The sequence below is a fragment of the Zootermopsis nevadensis genome, unplaced genomic scaffold (genome assembly GCF_977971745.1).
Source record: "Zootermopsis nevadensis isolate Lab colony 2312 unplaced genomic scaffold, Znev_1.0 Znev_ptg000030l, whole genome shotgun sequence".
Taxonomy (NCBI): domain Eukaryota; kingdom Metazoa; phylum Arthropoda; class Insecta; order Blattodea; family Termopsidae; genus Zootermopsis; species Zootermopsis nevadensis.
The window spans coordinates 10,415,148-10,430,450 of record NW_028259162.1 but is presented as its reverse complement, the minus strand read 5'-3'; the positions used below and the strand labels follow the sequence as shown (position 1 = coordinate 10,430,450).

At 35.9% G+C, this 15,303-nt stretch overlaps 1 protein-coding gene across 10 annotated transcripts in view; it reads right to left on the bottom strand.

The window, feature by feature from the left end:
• LOC110827201 (cubilin) overlaps positions 1 to 15,303 on the bottom strand; it is a 94,268-nt gene that overhangs the window by 24,112 nt on the left and 54,853 nt on the right. For 4 of the 10 annotated variants that reach the window (XM_022058637.2, XM_022058641.2, XM_087358949.1 and 1 more), the window contains exons 4-6: positions 8,501 to 8,599; positions 6,420 to 6,597; positions 2,967 to 2,993 (exon numbers count right to left, since the gene is read on the bottom strand). In XM_022058637.2, the coding sequence (XP_021914329.1) occupies positions 2,967 to 2,993; positions 6,420 to 6,597; positions 8,501 to 8,599 (304 nt within the window). Of the gene's footprint in view, positions 1 to 2,966; positions 2,994 to 5,742; positions 5,828 to 6,419; positions 6,598 to 8,500; positions 8,600 to 15,303 lie in introns of those variants that run through there. The other 6 variants (XM_022058638.2, XM_087358950.1, XM_022058640.2 and 3 more) reach the window with 4 other exon arrangements.

The window sequence follows — 15,303 nt, the reverse complement described above, 5'->3', positions numbered from 1 at the left end:
CTATACAAACACATGGATATATGCAGAACATATGTTCATCAGAATACCTCCAATGTTATACTTCTATAATTTGAAAATACTTTTTAGAATATTTGGCTCCATTGTAACATTCGAATATGAATGAAAACTGCAACGGCAGACATTACTAAATTTACATTAGGCCTGATATCTATAATTCATAATAATGAAGTTCAGAATTTATAAACAGAACAAATGATACAGCACAATAAGAATATTAATTTGATAATTGCTGTTACATAGGTCAAAAAATGAAAAGACAGTATGAGCAAACATGCCAAGCAGTTTAAAAGAAATTATCTACAACAACAAGGAACAAAGGGGTTGCAACAAAATATTTACATATGTCATATATAATATTTTAAATTAAATTTACATCTCATTTGTTTTGCATATTATTACATTCCATTTCAAAATGTATATAAATAGTGACAGACAATAAATTCTGACCTGACTGGATCTGGACAACATAGGAGAAACACCAAATGTGGTTTATGAACACCAAAATCTGAAGAGGTACTGAAGGAAACCACATTTACTACCAGCTACAACCCTTAAGCTTCAGATCCTAAAAAAACTAGAACAATTATCTAGTATCAAGAACACTTACTACATGGTAGGTATGAGGTTTCCTTTATAAAATACTTTATTTCAGGATGATATTCAGTTCCAAATTCAAATGACATGCAGCACAACCTGAAATCTCTGTCCTTTTAGGGTAACTACATTCCAGTCTGATGCCAAACTTTGTAAATATGGCTGGTGACAAATTACTGAAATGTTGAGTCTGACAAAAATTTCCCATACAAAGGGTGTAGGATGTCATTACATTCATTATGAAACCTTCACAAACCTGACTCCTGAAAACGGTATTTGTTACTTATTTCAGTATTGTCAAATAAAGGTTTTGATGCATCATGATGTAACATCATCATTGAATACAATCAACAATATCTTCTCATCTGAGCACACCTGTCTTGCTTGGGCCAAGGGGTTGCATATCATATCCTTCTTTAATACCTCTGTAGTGAATGTTATTCTTGGCGGAATAAGTATGATCCTGAAACTTTGGATCCAAACTTTTAAATTCATTTATGTTATTACAGGGAGGTATATTCAAACTTCATTTAATTTTGATATATTCATATGTAAGAAATTGTTTTACATTCCTTTTTAATTTGATTTATGAATTTTGGGAACCTAAGAGAACAGTTGGTAAATCACACACAATACTGCAAATTCTGGAAAAACATATTTATAACATCTTAACCGTGATAATGCCTTACACAATCTCATTCATGTTAAATTATATATGATGAATGACAGTCATGATTAAAATGAATGAAGCATTTGATCTGGTGCTAAGAAATATCTTTAATTTGTGTAACCACTCTTCATAAAACTATACTATTCTCTTATTTTCTACATAAATAATATTTCAATATGCAAAATATACCAAGACAGTGGGATAAGATAAATGCTGAAATAATTTATTAGCTTTATGGACTGTGTCTGTAAAATAATTTCTCCTAAAACAATGTACACTATATTAACAAAAAGATATTACATTTGAATATTAAACTGAAACATAGTAAAACAATTAACTGAATTTGTTTTTATAAACCATGCACTACAAGCAACATATTTCGTAGGTATGCTTTGTATAGTGTATTTTATGTTGTGTATGATTTAGGACTGATAAGAATGAACTGACATGAATTAAATCTGGTACAGGAAAGTGATTAATATTATAAAATGTTCTGCTACATGATATATTGATGAGGTTGGCATAGCAGAATTACAGATTTTAAAAGAAATTTCCTTTGCAGCTTCTTACATTTCTATTATTTTCTTTATTATTTTGAGATAGAAGAAACATACAGTTTTTATTTTGTTTTGATCCAAATATACATATTCTTACACAGTCTTTCAGCAGCAGTGGGATTCACTTGTGAGTTACACTGATAATTAACTGCATGTTATAGATAACATTCATAATACTTTCTGTTAGGTATCAGAAGGTCTTGCCAGTATTGTTACTTTGAAAATGATAATATATGTAAACCACAGCAATGTGCAATACAGAAAAACACTATTAATCATTCAGAACAACAGACACTCAACGAAACACTCTGAGGCAAAACAACCATATTTCTTTCTGAAAACATAATTTAACCTTACCGCCTTGAATTAGTAGTTTGATTATTTAATTCTTAAGTTGCACTGGAACCAGTACACAAATAATAAAGTCTGTTACGTGTTTCTCATTATTGAAATGTTCTTGAGCTTACTGTCATAAATACAGTTACAATTTTTACTTTCTTTGAAACATATTTACTATATAACATTACCAACAATTGAAATTATAAAATATCAAGTTGCAAAAAATTCTACAAAATTACATTAGGATTATATAAAGATGACCACCCACCTCCAAATTTTTTTAAGCAATAGAATATTTGAGTGTCTATAGTGCTGAACAAATCACATATAATTCCACTTGATGGGGCCCAAATATAGCTACAGAATTAATATCTGGGGAAGGACAAAAGTTGTAGGTATGCTCTTTCTGCTTCTCTGTTGTCTCAGTAGAAAGAAAGTTATATTCCTTCATTGAAGACAAACTAATTCAGGAACCAAATTTATGACACTTGCTGTTTTAAAAGTTTCTATGCTATATTAAACTTACGATGTTCAGTTAACATATGAATATTACAAAGCATGTTTGGAAATTATACTCAAGTTTTAATCTGCTGTGAAAAAAAAATTATTTCAAATACCAAAAATAAAATAATTTCTGCTATCACTACACAATATGTATTAGTTATTTTATATTGTACTATTAACAATAAAAAAATAGATTGTCACAGCAGCTCATGCCAAATAGGAATAAAAGCATTTAGAATTAGGAGGGTTGACCAAATGAAAAGTGATGACACTGTACTCACGCAGGCAATACTCCCGCAGTTGTTCCACTGGAAAAGCAGTAAAAAACCACAAAAAATGAAAAAACTTGAATTCACCAAGCGTGCATAAACACATGGACACATTTACATATTAGTCATACAATCTACTCATTGTGTCCTATTAAACAATTTTTGATTGTGTTTTTAAGAAACTCAGGAAATGTAAAAATCATTCAAAATAAGTGGTATTTATTGTGGAACACAATCACAGCATATAGTTCACTAAATACAAGAACTGTAGGGATCCCATCAACATGGCACCACACAAGTGACAGCATAAAACTACAGCATACTACAAAAGAAGTATAAAATGTCAAATGTAGCAGTAGAGACAGATAAGAGTAAAGGTATCTAAAACATTTTCATGACACAAAATGGCAACAGTCTAAAGTGAAGTTTCAAAACCACATTGTAAATTAAATACTCTCAAGAGCTTTCAAGCAAGTGAGTGAATGAAACAAGGATACTAAGGCATGCAGGAAAATTTGTCTGGCAACAGTCAGATATTAGATTCAAGTTCAAGATCACAGCCTTAAAAAAATTTCAGACAACCAAATAAACCAATGTAGCATCATCACTTTTAGACTGAAGCATTCTTGCAGTATAGATATTTTAAGGAAAACCCAACTGATAATCAGTAGTAAATTCCACTATAATTTACTGAAACCTCCTCTAAGTCAGATTTTGTATGTGATATACATGAAGTCTGAATAAGCTGTATCATTTGTTTGAACTGAAATATAATCAATTTATGTTAATTGCATCCCATTATTAGAGAATTATCGCTATAAAATCAATAAAAAAAATAAGTTAAGTAATCTATTGCAAAATATTTGTACACATGTTTAGAGCATCAAACTCTGACATTTAGTCATGAAACATTCATCAGTATATGTTTTCATAAGTTTTGAGAGTGCCTTGTACAAGTTTTCTGCAAAATCCAGTCAACCTACAATTTGGTTGTGAGTGAAGAAACCAAATGTAACACATCACAAATACCTCTGTTATAAACAGAAGCACTTCAGACAAATAATTATCAACCAATAAGTGGGCTAAGAGATCTTCACACAATATGAATGGTTTCTCCTAGGATGAAATCATTACCTATAATTTCCACCCCTTCTGTAAAAAAAATATATATATATCCATAACCAGTATAAGTATAAAATATTCACAGAAATGGCTTTGACATACGCATTTTTCCACAAATTACATAAGAAACTGTGCTCAAGGAATCCTCAGCTTGTGAACTAAACCAGGGGTCTTTGCTGTAAAATGTTTTTCATTCCAGTTTAAGTTAAATTGCTATATTTTTGGTTTGTTTCATAGGCCACATTTACAAACAAGACATTGTCAGAGGTGCATAAAATATGAATATTACAAAACACATGAGGATGTCAGTCATGAAGACATTTAAACAATGATTTTATTAAAGATATGAAAAGAAATATCACAACTGGAATAGAACTTAGTAAATCGTTTACAACTCCATATGTCCGATATGTACACACATCCTGAGGCATGCACCTGACAATCACTTTTTTAAGGTTTCGAGTAAATATGTATTCAGTTTCTGCTCAGGTGTCTTCCTATAAGAATTAGAAATGTCAGATGTAAAATTATAGCATAGGTGGGAGTGGGAAAATGCAGTTAAAATTGGAAAGATAACCTCCACGACTGGGGACTGTGTTAAAATGGAGACTGTAAGAGTAGAACATTGTAACAGCAAAGTCTAAGCCTATTTTGAGTGCATAACATAGGTATTAACATATACTTCACTAGTACTGAATGGTGCTGTAATATAGCAGTGAGGGAATGTAAGGAAAAGGAAGAGAATAGACAACAAATAAGAAGGTGAAAAAATGAGAGCGGTTAAAGAATGTATAGGAAACAAGTCAGGAACAGGAAAATGCAGAGATGACAATAACAATCAGGAAATATGAAAATTTCTTATACACAATGTGCAGAAAAATTGCAATTGATGATAAAACAGTAGGCAGTGAAGACTTATGTGAAACATGGTACCAGAAAAATGTAAGTAGCTTGGCACCAGAGAATTCAGAACTCTAAAAAAGGAAGAAATTAAATTTAATGTGAATGTGCAGCCAAAGAGAATGAAGCAGACAAATAAATCCAACAAATAATAGAAAATATGATGGAAATATCAAATCACATATCATATGAACAATCTCATGAAAAATAAAATGGAAAAAAAAACAATTTTTGAAAACATTTTAGAAAATCTGTAAAAGCATCCAGCCAATGACATGCAGAACTTGGAATGCTAGGAGACAAAAACACTGAAAGCCTGAAACAACATAGAGAACTGGGAAAATCGTCTGAAATATGAGGAATAAACAGTGAAAAATAAGAGATCCCACCAAAATGCCGAGGACAATAAGGAATTATGGAATCGTACAACTGCCAAAGAAAGCAGAGAACCTAATTAGCCAGAACAGGTAATGCAAGACAAAATCATCTGGAGGCCAAGTAAAACACACAAATAACAGAAGAAAAAAGTAATGTACCAGATAGGCAATATTATTACTTCTTACTTTTATATACACACACACATGGTGATATAACTCAGTAAAGAGACTGGCTATGGGCTTGATGATTAAAATGTGATACCCAAAGATGGAGAAACTTCCCCCCCCCCCCCCACTACATTCAGATCAGCCTTGGCCTCCTAACCAATGTGAACTGGGGGTGCTGACCCCAGAATTAAAATGGTCAGAGCATGAAGCTGACCACATACCTCCTCTAGCGCTGATGTGAAGAAAGTGTGGATCACTGCTTCCTTTCACACTGCCTCACTCTGCTGCCCTTGTTAATGAGAAGCACAGGGGGTCTCCTAAAGTACAAGTCATTTGTCTCAAATACATGCTGGGTGATTCATAATTTCATCATGGTGCATCAACTGACAAGATTATTCTCTGCTGGACAAGGTGAAAAATGTAATGTGTAAAACTAAATGTCCTATACACAGATGCAATGTTCCAAAAACACAGTTTCTGGGGGCGGTATAGCACATATTTTTGTATTTAAAAAGCATTCGTGAATCATAATATGAGTCCATTCTAGTTGCTACTGGATGAAATTACACTTTTATGTGCAACTGAATTATGAACACCTCAAGACAACGCTTATGCGTCAAGCTGAGAGGTTAGAAATTAAGCAAGTGTAAGTTCTGTCCGATTCTATAAGGCTGTTATTCGTGTCTTGTATTGGGGGAGGGGGGTGTTTGCGACCTCAAACGTCGCTTGTCCTCAGGCTACGTCGCCCTTGCATTAAAAAAGACGCCGATTCGCCGCCCTGGACCACCATGCCCATAAATATCCTACACATTTATAGTGTGCTGTATAATAAATTCGTGCGTAATACGACTTTCAATGGGTAGACGATGTGTACTGCCACAAGGATCTGTTTACTCACTCTGGAGGGGTGCCTCGCAGGTTGAAAGATGTGAAAACCAGTTCAACACGTTGTCTCTGCCCTGCCACAAACGTATAGATGCACTGACGGGAGTGGCCAGCAGGATTTATGAACGAAGGCGCAGTAAACGTTCCGTTTTGCGGACCGCCCGGACGACTCACAAATGTACGGTCACACTCTGTGAGAACAAGAGACATGAAACAAGTGAAACATGACAGCGACTTTCACAAGCGAGAATACCGTTAACTAACATAACCTTATTTGAAATTTGAGATTATCACGGCGGTGATGTCAATGTTGGTGTTCTGGGTTGTAATGCCATGTGGACTTACAAGCAGATACCACCGTATCGGATAAGCTATTTTCAGAAGACCAACATGAACATTACCTTGTATGTTAGATACCATAACATTTTTGTTGTTTCTTTAATAACGCTGTCAGTAGATCAGACTATGTAGCGTAGAATTATAGAATAATTTGTGAGTAATTAATTGGAAATAGTACAGAAGCCAATAATTTAAAGTACTACCCAGGCGTTTGCATGGAGGGACTAAGAAAAACCACAAAAGGACTTCAGTCAGGATAACATGTAAAATTGTTTTGGATTCTACTTCTGTATTCAGATAAATGGGGGAAGGGGGAAGAAAATTAATCTGTTTGACCCCCTTGTTGAGATAGCCTCAGACCTCAACCAGGGAGCACAACAGATGACCTCAGATAGCCTCAGACTTTATCCAAATCTGAGGCTAGATCAACCAGTGCGCCCAAGAGACAAGCTGTCCTCAAATCCCCTCTTCTCCTTTTCACCTGAAGACGAAAGCAGAATCTTTCTCCAAAGGAGTAGTGCAAGATAAATTTTAGTTTTCACCAACAAAGTAACTTATCTGAGAACTTTAAGGTTGAAGTAAATTTTTGAAAGTCGCCTTTTAATCCCTATTTTATTTTATTTTTGAGTGACTCATAAAGAATTATCATAACACGTACTAGAGGAAATATCCGTTGAAAATCAACGGTATTAGTTTATTTCGTATATTCATGCAATGGCCTCTTCTTTCCTTTATTTTATTCCTAACATTCTTCGTCTCCTTCCCTCTTGTCTCCCATATCCCTTTCTTGTCCATTTTAACCCAGAACAAGAATGAAAAGTAAGCCATGGCTTTCGTCACCCATACCAGAAATATTTTCTTAAATAAAAATTTCCATGTCTGAGCACAACCAACATACATAAACGCAAGCAAACACCTTATTGTGCTTATATAATACGGACCTTTGTAAAATTAGGCCTATTGTTTGTCATTTATTTTTCAAGTGAGTCACAAATACAAGCTTCCGTGCTGTCTTTAAGGCAAACAACCGTTCCACTTCTCCCGGTTGAAGCTGCTGACATAAACGTGGTAACAACAGATATATACTGTAACAGAGCAACAGTTGAAGTGTTCAACAGTGGGGCATTTCGCTTAATGTATGTGAAATTAGACAATTAATTTGAAGTAGGCCTACCTCATGAATCGTATCAATTGTCAGTACCATAATGCGTGCTTTAATAAAGACGTTGTTGAGATTAATGTATTGTATGTGAACTCCAGTAGTTTGTCGGTCAGAATTTCAGGCCACTTAAAACATGCTCTGTTGACTTCACCGCCTGCCAGTGTGACCATAAAATCGAGGTAACAATTTCACGTTATCCAATCTGCCGCTTGTGCGACAGACCATGCGATAAATACCACATCCTCACATGAGATAAAAGGACTCCATCCCTGACACAGAACTGCGAAGAAGATTAATCAAAATCTACTCTGCACGTGTGCGCGTTTCTTCTCATCAGTTTCACGTGACACAGTTCGAGCCAAAAACCTAATTTTGTTTAGATCGGTTAAGTATTTAAACCAGTAATGAGACAAACACATTCTCCTACGCCGGAATCTTCGCAGATTTATTTCTCGTACATGTTGTAAAATACTCACTGAAGAAAAGTGAACATAATTTATGAAGTTGCTAAAAGCCCTGCTGTACAATGCAGTATCAGCGGCAAAAGGCCTAATGAAGTTACGTGGGAAAGTAGAAACAACAAAAACACGTACTTGGAGCTTTGGTGGGAAACGAGCCCAACACAGGGACCAAGCCCCCAGTTGCAGCCCCAGGCGTGGAGTCTAATGATGCGCTGATTGTCGCGACGCGCACTGCATGCCGGGAGGCCAAAAGAAAAGAAACAATGTCAGTGCAGGATCATAAAGAAAATGCTAAATTATTCCTAAGACTGGAGGCAGTCAACCCCGGCAAGAGCTCAGGAGACACAAATTAATACACAACTTTGCAACAAATAAAAAGAATCAATTTACATAATATTTTAAAAGTTTAAGTATTTTATTGCCTATATTCGTAGAACGTAGAATATGATATGATACACAAATCTAAGAATGAATTCTGACTGAGCAGACTAATCAGTAAAACGTACAGCATTGTGTTTCTACCTTATTTGTGATTGATCCATCTACAGGTCACTTAGCTACGCAAATAAGCTTAGAATCGAATGGATTGTAATTTAACATTTAAATGCCACCAAAGTATGTAAGAGAACGCATCTCGTGTAGTTTCATCCAGTATGGAGTGATACTTTTATAAATTGGAAATTTAAACATAATGTGAAATATAGTATTAATTTACAATTAATTTACTAAATCGTAAAAGTTTAACCAATTAAACATCGCGAACATTTGTATAACTGCTTAAGTCAAAATAAACGGCAGTGACAATAAGCTTTATGTTGAAACGAGGGCGAGCATTCTTCATCTAAAACTTGCATTTTATACCCGAGCCAAAACTGTTACATAACAAGTGAATGCTACCTTGGAACGAAGGCGATGCCGTTTGTAACGGAAATTTAACGGATATTACCAGCACATGCAAACTCCGCTAGATGAGTCAATTATGGGCCGATGGTTCGGGAAGTGTGCCAGCTAGGACGATGTTCATCAATTAACGAACTGGGATTGCACAGACTAACAGGCATTGCTGATTTAGAAGTGGATCAGTTTTACACACGACACGCACACGCAACCACTATAAGGAATCAGCGTTGTTTAAGAATGAAACACTCTCCCGAAAGAGTGTAAAATTTATAACTACAGCGTTATGTTTCCCCAGCCACGTACATACTTACTTATATCATTTATCTAACCGTTTGCTTCTCAGTCCATCAGAAGTCCACTTACAAGTGGTGTCTGAATGTCATTTTCTGTAATGCTGGTTTTAACCACCACTGATCCGTGGCTTAATTTAAGCCAGTAAGCAAATTCTAATCACGATGCGAACTCTGCAATAATACGGCATAATACGGAAGAATAAATGTAATGATGGAGCAGCCATTGCAAATCATATGACAAGAATCGGATTTTTTTACCTAAGACGACCGTTAAGGCGTTACACACTTTACATTAACAAAAGTGAAAAGTTTTTGTAATGCTGTCACGTTGACATGAGAGCGAAAGGAGGATATTTTTCCAGAACAGGAGAAAGAGGTAGGAAGATTTGAAAATTCTCCATTTCTTCATCAAGTCCGTCCCTGTCGCACAGTTCATGCTTTATAGGGCAGCGGTTTCTTCTGTCACATTAAAACCACTTCAATCACGTCCTAATGAATAAACCTGTAAAGTGCGTTCCTAAGAAGTTGCGTATTGGGAGCTTAAATTATTTTTTAGCTCACAAATCATTATGAAACTGGCCCATGCATTAGTCATATGATGACTAGCATACAAATAGTTATCAGTCCACTTCTGTTGTTCATCAGCTACTCAATCTACTTTGAAAACATCCCATATATATATTAATGCAGGACACGCAGAGAACTTAACACTGTGGTCTCGAAATAAGTATCTGAAATCAAAACTAACACAGCGTCTCGAACCGTGAACACCAACTAGGGCAGACCTTCCAAATGGAGGGTCCTTTGAACCTTTTTCGACCCACCGTAACGAAGTTTAAGGTCATCTATCTTCCACCAACCTCAAATACAGAGACAAACTACGACGCAGAGAAACTTTCCCTGTTCAAGAGAAAAGTAACAGTGCTCTGTTTCAGTATCTTCTAAGGCTGCTGGCCTAAAATAATTTCAAACAACAAAGGGTTGACGAGAAATAGTTCCTCCTCCACCGAGACTGCGAGAGAAAGTGGTCAGAGTACGTTTTCGTCTAACACAAATATATTCAGTACATTCATACAAATTCTAGGGCTCCCGGGCCGGACTTCGCACGGCCAAAAAATCAGCGTGTATAGTCCATATCGCTGGATGTGGCTCATACCTAGTATTCCAATTACAGGGAATGAATATAATGAATGCTAAATGGAATTTCTTATTATGCACTTGCCTAAACATAACCCACAACCATTCCATGCACCTTTAAATAATTCTCAGACATAGCCTATTCTTACAATTTCATATTTTATGGTTGTCATACAGATTATTTGAAGACGAGCTGAACAGTTCCAGTAATACAGGGTATCTACAATGAAACTCCCTGATTTTGATGAGTTTTAAAAATAGGCTTTTTTTTCCCTTCAGGTCTAAGGGTAAGGGTCTCCTGCGTACTACAGTAGTTCAAATTTCCTCCTAAATTTTTAGGCTACCTCACGGGCCACCGTTGGGGCGCTGTTGTCATTTCACGCAAAGATGGCGTCAGCTCAGAAGAAGGCGCGAGTTGTGTGGTTTTATGAGTTTAAGTCCATTGTGAGGCCATATCTCTATTCCTTACTTCCTGAGAATACGATAAAATTCGGGCGTTTCATTGTAGATACTCTGTACAACACATGTGGCTCAATTTATCTTCATTATAGGGATTTTTCAACTTTATTCTGCTATCCTTGAGCAATAAATTTCATCCAGTGTATAAAACATAAGTCTACTAGTTATAAGTAAAGAGTAAATAAATGAAGACTTACTAACAATGAATACTATAATGTGCGTACAGCTCAGTAACAATGTACACAAATTTCTATTTCGATAGTTCAGTCATCAACACATAGATGCACTTGGTATGCACTACACAATATTATTGTCTGAAAGTATTTGTGCTAACTGGAATTTTTCCCGACATGGCGAGAGTAAGGTCGTTTCAGAATCCGCTGTAAGTTGGTTTGGAAGTTCGCCGTGCTTGTGCGGCAACTTCTCTGACTCTACTGTAACACGTTTAGTCTAATCCGAAAGCTTCAGGCGACAAGCGAGTTTTAGCTGTACTCGCAGTTACAGCGTACATAGCGTTGAAGTTCTACAAAACCGGCACATCGTATGTTGCATCAGGGCTCACATAAAATACAATGTATCTATAAAGTTATGATGCGGTTTTCAAGCTTTGCTACATTGTAACAGTTACTGCCGGACAAGAATTAAACTACCAACAAACAAGATAAATTTTATGTTCTCGCGGCGGCAAGTAAAATGATGACTGTCTTGTAGGTTGCTGAGCCATGTAGTGTGGCAGAAGTTAACATACGTTTCGCCATAATACTGCTACAACATTTACACAAACAATGGTGTTCGTTTGTTAGTATCATAGTTACTAGGTAATGTGTCAATGGTGGTAGTAGTAGTAGTGGTAGTAACATTTGTGGCGACAATAAAATTTGTAAAACTGTCACAAATCATGTACTTAAATTTGTTACAGGTGTAATATATTTGTAGATACAGATCTCGAGATTTGTATGTGCGTTCTGATGTGTATCACTCTGTTGGATAAACACTTCCATGCACCAGCTTATGATAGGGTTGCAATATTTTTTAGCATGTTTCATTAATATCGTTAAGAAATAATCATTTAAACAAATTAATATACCACACTTGTCAAACACGTGGATTTTATAAACACGTATCCGATTAAATAAGTGGAATATATCACTTATGTATCATGAATCCAGTCTATATCCTTACATAATATCACTTTAAGACCCATTTAAATTCATAAACAATAAGATACACACACGCAATGTACTGAGTTGTCTACACGTGAATTTAGTTGTAATTCTTGCGTCTAAGATTACCCTACAAATAGATATGATATGTCTAATATCCCATTTCCCCTTCACCATCCTTCAGGATAAAAACCCTCGCATATAAAACTGAAAAAGAAAGCTAGACATATATCTATGTATGCTATAAAAAGAGGAGAATCAAAAGTAATTGAAGCATACTATATATATATATATATATATATATATATATATATATATATATATAAGACATGCATCATCCATCACTCCATCAGTCGCAGATATCTCGCTGGTGTCTGCACAAGTTCATATTTTTGCAACTATCGTCAAACTCTCTGGTATGACGTTTATCAATATTTTGTAAAGCTGCCTGAAACATGGTATAGCTATATTCAATCCATTCACGAAGAAGTACGAAACAGTAGCACTGGGGACTCTGATGGAGGGAGCTGTACGGAAGACACGGGGGGGGGGGGGGGGGGCAGAGCAGTTCAGGGCAGGGCAGGGCGTGGCGTGGCGAAGGGCTCTGGTCGAACAATGTTTCAGTCGGTGTAAGAAAACTCTTACTCTCTCTAAAGAGAATGACAGTGTCTGTGTCTGAATGTCACATTGGCAAAATACAATAACTTTATTCTACCAGCATCGTCACCACAGTCACCCCCCCCCCCCCCCCCCAGCCGTTAAATTACAAACATTCATTATGCACTTTGACTTATCTGACTTGGGGCCAAACAAAGGCGCTTCATTAAAGTTTCCCGCTCTTGGTTCTGTAACATTTTTGAATAAGTATTACAAAATTTCTCATGCGATGAAACGTAATTGCTGTAAGATTTTCAGGTTACAATATACTAATTTAAATTAGAATACATTTTCATTGCTTTCAATGTCCGTCTCCCTTTCACTCCAAAAGTCCAGAAGCTTTCATATGTTTTAATCATGGTTTAAATTAGATCTTGTAAAGCATAAATTTAATCGGCAAAGCTTTCAGACATTGTCTGCCCAATTCAAAACAAATATTGTAAATCAGTAATTGAAATAAGGCAGAAGAACGTCCATAATGCATGTTTCCATAAATATGACAAGTGTTCCAGGTAGAACGCAATATCTTGCATCCTTCATCACGTAGGACGAAGGACAGCTTGTTTAAACAGGATTTATCTCAACTGTGCTTTGCCTGATTCTGCAATAATCTAGAGCTGTTGGACAAAATCTCCCCGACTGCTTTTCTAAATTTGATTTTCTGTTTACATGCACAGCCATTAAATGTGGCAGAACCATCTCGTACTAATCCGTGTACACGCCTTTTAGAACAATAAAGTACGCAAACGCTCGTGTCAAGCAACCTACAAGAACAGCGAGCGTTTCAAATGTAATTTAGATTTCAGGTTGCTCGTACATGTAGAACTAATTGAATGTACGGAGTGCAAACAAACAACATTAAGCTAACTCAGCACGCCATCCCTTTGAGCATTTTTAATATTGTGAGAACACCATTTACATGAAATAAAAATTTTAATCTGTTGTATTTGAATGGAGAATTTTAGCATTCCCAAAGACTAATACAGCTTGCGCTACTAGCATAAGTGTTCGTCACACATTAAATTCATAGCTATGGTGAAATATTAATAAACTATAAACACATAAAAATATTTTGCGAGGTCGTCATGTTGATAGTTTCATTACCTCAATAAAAGTTGCATTTATTAAAGGATCCCTCACCACACAAACCTTCATGCATTCCTCTATCTAATTTAATATTATCCTCTATAAGTCTCCCAAACGATTCACTAATTTGATATTTTCTAACTAAGATTGATATGAATTTGTTCATATCGATACCACAAGTCCCACTGAAACTCGCAATGGACAAAATTCAAGAGGTGGTTCATAATTCTGCGGCATGAAACACGCAGCAATTTGTGTTTCAATATCTGAGGCTCTGCGTAAATAGATGTGACCGCAGTTGTGACGGAGATGTGATTCGATTAAAAATCTTTACCGCTGGGCGGCAAACGTTTCAGAGCTCGGCTGCTCATCTGCATCGACCAGCAGTCCCTCGACAACAACTTTAAAAAGATTACGTCTGTCTATTCCAGCGCAGAATTTATAAAGCTGGAATACCACTACTGTCAGCACATTCTCAATTTATTTCAAATCTTGAAAAATCTTTTTCATGTATTCAGAAGGTTTGAAGGTAAAGGGAGCGAAATTTCATATCCCTATTACATCACGGGAAATCTGGCAGTGTGTGTACGCCACTTCGTGTGCAAGTAGACTATATTACAGGCGCATCTTCTTCCAGTCATGAATTATTTACATAAATGACAAATGTGTTTTTGTAAGTGTGTAGGAGTATTTGTATGTCTCTGCTCATGCAATAAAACCAATTTCTATAAGCGGATTTGACTTTTAAAAACAGTAATAAATAATATTTCGTAAACTGTAGTACCAAGTATCTAGCACTTTAGCGCCACCTTGAAAATGGACGATACGTTTACAAGAGACTGTTCAAACAAAAGGAAAAGTAGCCTTTAAAAATCTTAACATTTAGTGATTCTTAAATGTCATTCACCAGAGAAAGTGTCTTCTTCTCACTTCAAACACAACCACATCTTTATTTGGACTTCATGAAACGGACCTTGAATCGGGAATCTGCTCAACATAATCAGGGGTTTTCGTAAATGAAGAGCGTAAAAATTCCTGGCTCTGCCGGAAATCGAACCCATACATACAATTCTGTAATGCTTCGGAGTCTAGTAGAAGGACATAAAAATGTGACATCATTATTCTGGCCGTAGAAACGCTGTGCGTTGCTTCATTTTTTGTTGTGGGGCTCCGTCAGTATTTATCAAGACTAAAAGGGTTCATGGACAAAAGAAAATTGAGAAGCGCTGTCTTAAGAATT